The 9,980-nt window shown below is 36.5% G+C and overlaps 1 protein-coding gene across 1 annotated transcript in view; it reads left to right on the plus strand.

The window, feature by feature from the left end:
- The window catches only part of CDH8 (cadherin 8), a 134,908-nt gene extending 125,558 nt beyond the window's left edge, over window positions 1-9,350 (plus strand). The window contains exons 10-11 of the mRNA XM_009502816.2: window positions 5,924-6,175; window positions 7,304-9,350. Of these exons, the coding sequence (XP_009501111.1) occupies window positions 5,924-6,175; window positions 7,304-7,797 (746 nt within the window). The 3' untranslated portion in view covers window positions 7,798-9,350. The remainder of the gene's footprint in view (window positions 1-5,923; window positions 6,176-7,303) is intronic.
- The last annotated feature ends 630 nt before the right edge of the window (window positions 9,351-9,980 follow it).

A 9,980-nucleotide genomic window follows, 5' to 3' on the forward strand; every position in this document is an offset into this window, starting at 1 on the left:
GAAATGCTACCTTAGCATTCCTTGAATGGTCTTTTCTACTGCATTTGCAGATGACTGCTAAATATTATATAGCTAATGTTTCTTCGAATGTCATACGTTTTCTTTTTCTGCCTGTACTTTGGTAGTTTCCAGTGAAACCTTGATGATAATAACTTAATTACTCAGCTATTTCAAGTTTTTATGTGAGAATAGATGCCATTTGTGAACGGAGAAAGGAAATGAATGAGCTGTCCTTGTCTCTTCATTATCAAAAAAAGCGGGGAGTATCACAGTAAGGATATTATTGCTGCTCTTCTAGTTGTGTCAAAGGACTCTGTATTACAGAGAATCTGGTTTAGACTTAAAAATGTACACAAAAAGATAGCTCTAATAAACATGAAAAAAATATATTTCTGTCATTCTAGTGTTTCCAGCTGTAAAGTTTCCAATTAAAGTTCTTTCTTCACATAAGTAACATACCCAGCATAGATAACAATTTCTACCACAAAGTCCTTAATACCATTAATGATTTGGTCTTTCTGAGAACATTAAAAAAGGGATAGAAAAAGAAAGACAGAAAAAGAGCTATGTAGGTGTAAGGTTACACAGCAGGGAAGTCCACTGATCTCAAAATATTAGAGACCATGAGGGAATTGAAGAATTGCAATAATATGTGCAGAGAAAATGATACTTGGATGTAAACTGACTGCTTCTGGTTTTTACTTTTGTTCTGTCATTTTATTGTCTGACTTAAAATTGCAACATGCGTTCTTGTACAAAGCGCAAGATGAAGAAGTCGACCCCTGCCTGCTAATTTCACATCCAGTTTGATGTTGATGCCATTAAAGTCACTCATGGCCAGCAAATCCAAAAGTAGCTTTGTATTAAAATTATTTCATTTTTTATCAAAAATGATTTCATTTTTATCAAAATCTTTCATCCAAGAACCTCAAAAGTGATCAGGGGGTCTTAAGAACAGTTGGGAATCTGCAGGAAGCACTTGGCGTGTCCTCAGTTGTGGTTATTCAAACTCCTTTTTTCTAGAAATCACACTGGACATCTTGTGAATATGTTCTGCATTGTCATTCTTTGTTCCAGCTGTGAGGGAGGAATAACAGTATTTTTCATGTTTGTTTCGCAAATCTACTTGTAAACATCAGAAACTGAGAGACATCCCGTGATCTAAATGACTGATTTCATTTTCTGCTTAAAGAAAAGGTAAAAATGAGCTCCAGATCTAAAGTATAGTTATGTACTCCTGGAGCTGTGTTACTCTGACCTTACGCTGACGCAAAAATTTGTGACGAGTTAAGACAATTATTAAGATCCACTTACCTTACACTATCCCGTAAGCCTGCAGGACAGAATATAACTCCTAGTCCATCCCATATACTTGGTACGTCATCAGTGAAACGGCAGTTAATAGGGCTCTGGCATTTCAGTGAACTTCTTCAATCCCTTCCCCACATAGAAGGGTACCGAATTCAGGGAGGTTCATTTTGATTGAGAATGTCAAAGGACCTCCTGAATATACCTCACTGACTGGAGGTAAAGACTTTGTGTCTGTCTTTGCCTGCAGCAGGTTACCTCAGAGCTTTATTAACAGAGAGGGGTTCTTTATTTCTGCATGTAATTTTCCTTGTTTTGCTAAAAGTAACATGCATAAATAAATAACCTGAGCAGCGCTATAATGAAGGAGCAGTGGGTTAATTGGAAAGATAAGTGGAAAGTGATTGTCCCCTCTCCTGCTGAGCACTGCTGCCGAATTGATTCATGCAGCAGTGCTAGAGGTTTTTCCTGGGGGAGATTCCTGCTGTTTTGTCAGCTATGGGTAAGGGGAATGTCCACAGAGAGCAGAAAGCAAATCAGATAAATAGAGTTTATTGCTAATCAGCTGCTAGGATTTATTTTCAAGTTCTAGGAGCCAAATAAAACATCAGTTAGAGTCATTGTTCTTCACTCAAGAGTCAGATCTTCAGCCACACCAAGGTACATTTATTTTAGGACATAGCAAAGAAGGGGAAGGAATTTGTTGCTAAACAAAATTCCCGAGGCAAAATTGAGTACTTGCCATCCATTGGCAGCACAATTTGGTAATTTCATTTTGCTTTTCCTGTTGACTACTTATGATTGCCAGTTTCTTTCTGGGCACAACAAATTCAACTCCAGTATGACACAGCAATTTTTAACAAACAAACAAAAATAAAAACAAAATCTGGAAAAAAAAAAGGTTATTCTCTTCTCTCCTTGTCCTGATCTCTTCTTACATAGTACTAACTATTCAACTGTTACAACTTCTTTTGCACTTAAATAGCTCAGCTAAATGTCCCAAATATCTTCTGTATCTTTTACTTTATCTCATTGATTTGAACTTAAATTGATAAGTATTACTGGTACCAGGAAGTTTCTTATACTGAGCATCACTTCACTGATTGGCAGAAATGGGCATTTCATTTTCTTTATCCCTCCTCCTTCCTCTCATCTTTCTGCCCTCTTCTATTTGCCTCTTTAGAGTACTGTTCCTTTTTTACTTTGTTTTACTCTTTTATTCTGGCTTGTTAGAATTTTCTGAACCGGGCAGAGCAGCAGTGAGTGTGTCAGAAAGATGGAAGGCACCTGAAGCTGTCACCAACAAGAGCAGCTGCTTTTTTTATTTCTTCCTAAAGCAGGTGCCTTACCTCTTTTGCATATCTGTAAAGGGCAGGGATGCTAGTGCTCAGCATATCAGTCCTTTCTGGACAGACAAGAACTGTACCAGGCTTATACAAAGGAACAGGCTGCATCAGTACAGATTTCTAGAGCACAAGAAGTCACTGTGTGAAATAACTGTAAAAGTCTCTGGAGTTCTGAATAAATGACTGCAGATGTGACACTTCTGAGTGGGATTTGTCTCAAAGACAGAAAGAGCTGGAAATTGAGCCTCACATTGTTTTTTCTCCTTTGAAAGATTAAAGCAAAAGAATTAAGGATGCTACTTAAGCTGAGATATGTTTCATTTTGCAGGAGAAAGTAAAATAGATAAATTTATTTTTCAGAATTTGAAAATGGTGGGGTGTGGAGGAGGAAAAGAATGCTATCGGATTAAAAAATGTACCTTTTACATATTACAATAGGTGTGGTCCTCACTCTTACTTTGGTAAAGATATACATGCAATATTCAGGAAAACTTAGCTACAATATTATTTGTTCCTTGCAGTTCAGCTAGAGAGCAAGTAGGATGCTGGAAGTGGTTTAACTTGCAGACTTGTGTGTTTAAATCTCTGACACATTCAACCAAGAAGTGCAGTTTTTCCTTCATTCTAAATGTGTGCTAATTGTTGACTTAAAACAGACTTGACTTTTCCACTGCAGCACAGTGGCACATATACACTGGGTATCATCAAGGAGTTGGGTCCTATTTGAGTTGTCAGAATTCTTAAGAGCTTATACCTGAAATTTATCTTCAGTAAACACATATGCTTCCTTTAATTTTAAAAAGGGCACAAGGAAGGACTAGACTATTTATTTAGCTCCGGGGTGCCATCAGTTTTGATGTGACTGTTTCCAACTTGTATAGATAAAAACTCAGGATTCCTGGAACGAAAAATCATTAAGAATCCTTTTTGTTCATCAATGGTATTATGAAGTGACCATATTTATAGTGTTTTATAAAGCAGTTAATGTTTAGGTTGATCTTCCTATGTTACATACTCTAAATGCTGTGAAAAAAAAAAATGCTGAAATTATTATATAACCTGCAATATAAATGACAATAAGACCCTCTCTAGGCTGCATAAGTGATTGCACCATGGAATGGACACAGTAAGACTGCGAGATCAAGGGTCCTGAACTTCAGAAGGCGTCTCCGTGAAGTTCAGTTTCTTAGTCACTGAATGGGAAAACAAGCTGCCTTTGTTCTCTTGTGTGACACAATTACCCCACGTGCTTAAATATCAAATCATCCTTCTTAATCTTTTGTTTTACGGAAGTAATGAATTAATATAGGAGTTATCTACTGATGGATATCTTGATATAGGTTCAGGACGTGATAAAGTTTAGTAACGCTTCATTCTGTAATCATTACATTCTGTAGCCACCTTTTTTCCTTATTAATATGCCTCCTTACTAAGAAGGACTTCAAGAACAAAATGCTGCATCTTACATTTATATTTTTGGATGTTAAAAATGTTTTACAGTATTTGCTTCCTGAATGTTTTCCCCTTCTTCCTTCTCTGCATCTTTCTCTGGCTTTTGTACTTCATAGACCGCCAGCTATTTCAAGCATCCATGTGTCTTTTATGCTGGGGCAGTGACACATGCTGCACAAGTACCATGGGCATTCAGAAATGTTCCTGGTGGTCACAGTTAATACAAATTAAACATTTCTAAACAATTTCATGTATTCAGGTGCGTACCTGACCAATACCAAGATCAAAGTTGGTACAAAGCTTTCTTACAGCCACTATATGTATATGCACACACATGTTGTCATGCACTCCAGGTACCTTTTTTTTTTTGTTTTAAACATGAGAATTGGGTCTTTGTTGTATCTGTCGTATAAATGCTGCCCATCTTCCAAGTCTTCTCTTCCTTATGCCTGCCACGTAACTTTCAGTAATTTCTTTCCTTCCATCAACTGGCATTTAGCGATCGCATGTGCCCATTTTATAGCATAAAATACCAGGAGGCTTACTTTTGTTCATGATACTTCAGGAAAATTAACTTTGGTAGCACAGGGGAAGAGAGTTTAATGAACGGAGCTACAGTCTCCTTCTCCCAAATGTGATGTGCAGCTTTATTTTTAAGTTGTCATTAGATTCCTCAGTAACACACACACACGTTCCTATTCTATGTGCACTGGAATCTTTTTTATTAATTTGTGGTGTAATTTTTGATGAAAGAACACAAAAAACAAGCTAGTACAAGTCAGCATGCACTCTGTTAGTATATAGCCCATAATACTGAATTAAATTATTTTTATTCCACAGAATAAAGCAGTTAAAATCTAAAGTGAATATTTAAGTATGTAAATACATCAGTGTCATGCATATTTGACATGCTCCCCAATCACGGTTTATACCTGAGCATTGTGGCACGTACCAGATCATTGCTATTTGATAGCAGATTGCTATTTGATAGTTTGTTAAATGGCTCGAGTCTATAATTCTTACAACTATGCACAATAGAGTCTCTATGATTACCCGCAGGAAAATGAACTTGTAATGATTTTGATGGTGAACCAAGTGACTCTGAGTGGTTTAACTGTAGCTTTATGTCTGGGTAGGATGCCATGTAGTCAGATGCATCTACATGTAAGTATCTGCATGTGTGTGCAGAGGTAAGAATGTCCTCAACTCATTTCCTCTGGCTGCCTTCAAGGGAGACACATTCTGCTATGGTTTGTTCTATTTTCATCATTGAGGCCCAATAAATATTTAGATCACTGAAAATTAAGCCTGCAACTTTTAATACATTCAGCGTTTCCTTTGTTTGTCTTTATATTGCTCATTAATAAAAAAGAAGAATCTTTTATAGGAGGGTAAAATATTGTGCAATTTGTGCTTATAAGGCATGGAACATTTGTTTTAGTTGATAAATGTGCGTTATTAAGTTCGGGTTACTTTAACATTTCATTTCTCTCTTTGTTGTACTGGTTGAATTTTTATGACTGTGTAACTTGAAAAACAGTGATGAATCATGGTGGGAAGACATCTGTAAGGATGTATGCAGAGAAGAAAGTGAGGGGTTGCCATTATGATCATACCACATGACACAAGAAAATGCATATGTTGCACTCATTCGAGACATGGGCAGCCAGACAGAAAGGGGAAGGATTTCTGTAGCCCATGCTGCTGGTATAACGAGTATAATGAAGTGCCTGTGTGTTCATATAGAGGTTTTCTGAACTCCTCATGAAAAAGCTGTGGTTTTAGCAGTTATTCTATGTTCTATTTCCCTTTTTCAGACAATACTCTCAGCATATTGGCAAAGCACAGTGGATTCAGCCGGCAGAAGCAAGAAGTGTATCTACTGCCAATCATAATAAGCGATAGTGGGAATCCTCCCATGAGCAGCACTAGCACTCTCACTATTCGAGTCTGTGGTTGCAGCAGCGATGGTATTGTCCAGTCCTGTAATGTTGAAGCATACGTACTTCCCATTGGACTCAGTATGGGAGCCCTAATTGCAATATTGGCATGCATCATTTTGCTGCTAGGTATGTATTCATTTCACAGCCTAGTGTTCAAAATTTTTCTGATTCCTGGGTGGCTGTAAGCAAGCAGTCACAGAGAAAGACATACAATCTAATACACCGTAACGTGCAGCAGTGCTGAGACACCTGCCAGGGCTGCATCCCTACTGGGCTAAGAACTGAACAAAAGCATATACAGCAAAGTCCCAATCTGAAGTAGTCTTACACACGAGTTATGTAATAAACAGGTACGGAATATGAAACCAAAAATCAAATCAGGTATGTTACGTAGCAAGGTGGACACCGTACACACTGCACATGATGGAAGATGGATTTATTGTATCTTACAAGGCTCGTATGAGTTTATTCTGATTGCAACAGCATAAGAGACATTACAGTTTTATAAGATAAGAACCACTGTATATTTTAATAAAACATACAAAATTTGTATGACATCAAGCAAGCGAGGGAGAGAACAGTGAAGGCCTATTTCTGCACTTTGTAGCTTCACTTTGTAACTGAGATTTACATCAGTAACTGAGATTTCAGCATTAAGCTGCAAAAACAACAGTGTAACCAAGTTAGAGCTTTTTACCCATCTGTCTATGATTCTGAAACTGATCTATCTAAGCTCTTTCTTTCTCTCTTACTGTCTCCTTCTCTCTTCAGTTACATAGTGTGAACCTGTTGCAACATGTGAAAAATAGATATCAATTTCCTTCTGTCATCAGAGCTATGTTTTCAGAAAACCACCCTCTAATTTTGGAAAACTCCATCCATAACATAGATCATTCTAGACTATGTTCAGTGAATGATGATAGCTTGACTTCACCTAGGTTTGTAACTTTTCAAAAGGGAGAAGTTGTCTAAATTCAAGGCTCAAAAATGGAAGTAAGAGATACCTTATTGCTTATATAAAATTGAGCTTCAAATGTAAGTATAAGCTGATAATAGAAAACTAGAGGACTAACCAGAGCTTCTGATCAGATTTTCATCACTTGAATGGGGTTGAAGTTATAGATCTTTCAGCCTTTCCCTATCCTTCTAAGTCTTACTTTCACAAAAAGCAACCTATGACCTTCCATAACTGTGCTTAACATGTAGTGCTTTGGAAATTTTTCATTTAATCAGCCTGTGATGCTTTCTTTGCAGTCATTGTGGTGCTGTTTGTAACACTAAGAAGGCATAAGAATGAGCCTCTAATCATCAAAGATGATGAAGATGTGAGGGAAAATATTATTCGTTATGATGATGAAGGAGGTGGAGAAGAAGATACAGAAGCATTTGACATTGCAACTTTGCAAAATCCGGATGGAATTAATGGATTTTTGCCTCGTAAGGATATTAAGCCTGATCTTCAATTTATGCCCAGGCAGGGTCTTGCACCTGTTCCTAATGGTGTTGATGTTGATGAATTTATTAATGTAAGGCTTCATGAAGCCGATAATGATCCCACGGCTCCACCATATGACTCTATCCAGATTTATGGCTATGAAGGAAGAGGGTCAGCGGCTGGTTCCCTTAGCTCACTGGAGTCCTCTACATCAGACTCAGATCAGAATTTTGACTACCTCAGCGAATGGGGTCCTCGCTTTAAAAGACTTGGAGAACTTTACTCCGTTGGAGAAAGTGACAAAGAAACTTGACAGTGGATTACAAACTTTTTCCCTGTTGACTTAATGATCATGTAATATTCTAGGGCCACTGCTGTTAGTTAAAACTAATGTGGCTTTTTGTTTTAGAGGCAAGTTTAGCGCCAGTCATCTATAAAATCAACTACATTGTAATGTTGAACCAAAAAAAAAGTATATGTTAGGAGGTTAAGTCTTGTGGAGTGTGAAGTAAAGTATGTGGAGTGTCTAGAAGTCTTTGATATTCACTTGACCACTCTGAAGATGGAGATTTGGATCTTTGATTATCTTCAGTGAATTGAAAAGAACAAAAAGAAATTGGTGCTTTCTTAGAAAATGGACTTGCAGGGATTTTGTTGTTGAACAGTAGCTCCTGCCAGTATATGTAAAGCTAATGGTTTGTTTCTGCATTGCCAACAAAGATCCCGCCACAGAAATGTTAAAAGCAATATCTTGGTCTTCTTAGCAATGCTGAATAGAAATAGCATTGTAAATTCCTACTGGCTTCTACTGTGCAGTGACCATACATTGTACATACAGTAATTGTTGGCCACGTAACCACAGACTGAATATCATCTTTAAATATTGTGTCAAGCCTTAAAATATTCACATGTTCTTAATCCATTCCAGTGATGGGTAATAAATCCTACTAATGTGCAGAGATTCAGAGGCAGGGCCACAAAACCTTGCTTTACAAAAGGATCTTTTTCTAGAAGAAGGATCAATCCTGTGCTTCATCTTCTGAAAGGAAAGAAAAAAACTGTGAAAGGGGATGGACCTACATATATGAAAGAATTGCTGATTTTATTGCTAAAGATCGAATTTATTTGTTTAATCTTTGAAATAAATATTTTATTGATGTCCATTACTGTTTTATTTATTAAGACTGATAATCTGTAGAGTAAGATTATGAAGAAGACTAAATTATATCCGTTAGATTTTTTTTTTTCTATATATAATGAATGTTTAATACATGTACATTTTGGAAAGAAAAATGACAAATTGTTGCAGGTTAAAGCAGTAACCTATCCATTTGCGGTAGCTGAATTTTAAGAGAATGCTGGCAGGAATAAAACTTTCCCAGAGAAAACTTTTGACAGTTTTATATCTTCTTCATAAATCTAGTACCTGGTGTTTTTAATACAAGCACAAACAGCTGGAAGTAAACTGGTTCATGTGAATATTTAAACTATAGACTTTTAGAAATCCACACATAACACAGTACAGTAAAAAACATGCTTATAGTTCTCCACTGTATTAGAGCAGGAACCAGTGTGTACATAATTTTACTGCTTATGTTATTAGCATTTCTTTTCTATAATATTCATAGTGATGCACCAGGGCTCTTGCACACAGAGAAAGAACACTAGAAGCTGCAAGCATACTCAATTTGTAATGCAAACTTGCCATTTAGAAGTAGCAACTGTATAATAAAACTACGTATTACATGCAAATCATTTTAATTTTCTACTTTGTTTTGAAGCTATCTTATTGTTTGTTTATTTACTCCATGTATTGTATTCAGAGAAACTCCTGTATTGTTTCCTACTTTGTGAAATATATTTTTATAAATACTTTTCTTGTTATTGCTTTTCTTTCAGTTTTACCTGTTCGCTGCAGAAAGGAATCTGCCTGAATAACTTCATAGTTTGTTGAGGAAAGCAGTTCCTTCAAAATCACTTATTAGTTGAATGGAGTCAAAATAAAAAAGGATAATATTTGAAGCGATTTTTGACAGTGTTTGCAGAATTAGATATGCAGCAGCCTGTGACCACAGGAGTCATGCGTGTCTAATTCTCTGCACCACGCTGAAAAATAACCTCACACTTTTTTTGTTAAAATACTGCTAGGAAAAACAATCCCTTCTCTTTAAGCTCCTCAGTAATGTGTGTTCTGCAGACAGAAATGTCTTAATGAATCACCCCCAATTTTGCCTTTGTTTCAAAATGGAAGCATTTACTTTGCTTTAGCTGTGGCATGGCTCATTTTAATGGCTGTAGTTTGAGGACAACTAACATGCTAACACCACTTTGATATGTATTATAAAGATTTTACTGAAATTAATGAAGTATCCAATTCATTTAAGTTACACTGCATTAAAAACGCCTCTGAATAACGCTATCTAGCAATTTTGTAATACTATGAACTAAAAAGTGAAGTCATCTAAGGTTAGAAAAGAAGTGGTCTTCAAGATTTCA

Source organism: Phalacrocorax carbo, chromosome 8, assembly GCF_963921805.1.
Source record: "Phalacrocorax carbo chromosome 8, bPhaCar2.1, whole genome shotgun sequence".
Classification (NCBI taxonomy): Eukaryota; Metazoa; Chordata; class Aves; order Suliformes; family Phalacrocoracidae; genus Phalacrocorax; species Phalacrocorax carbo.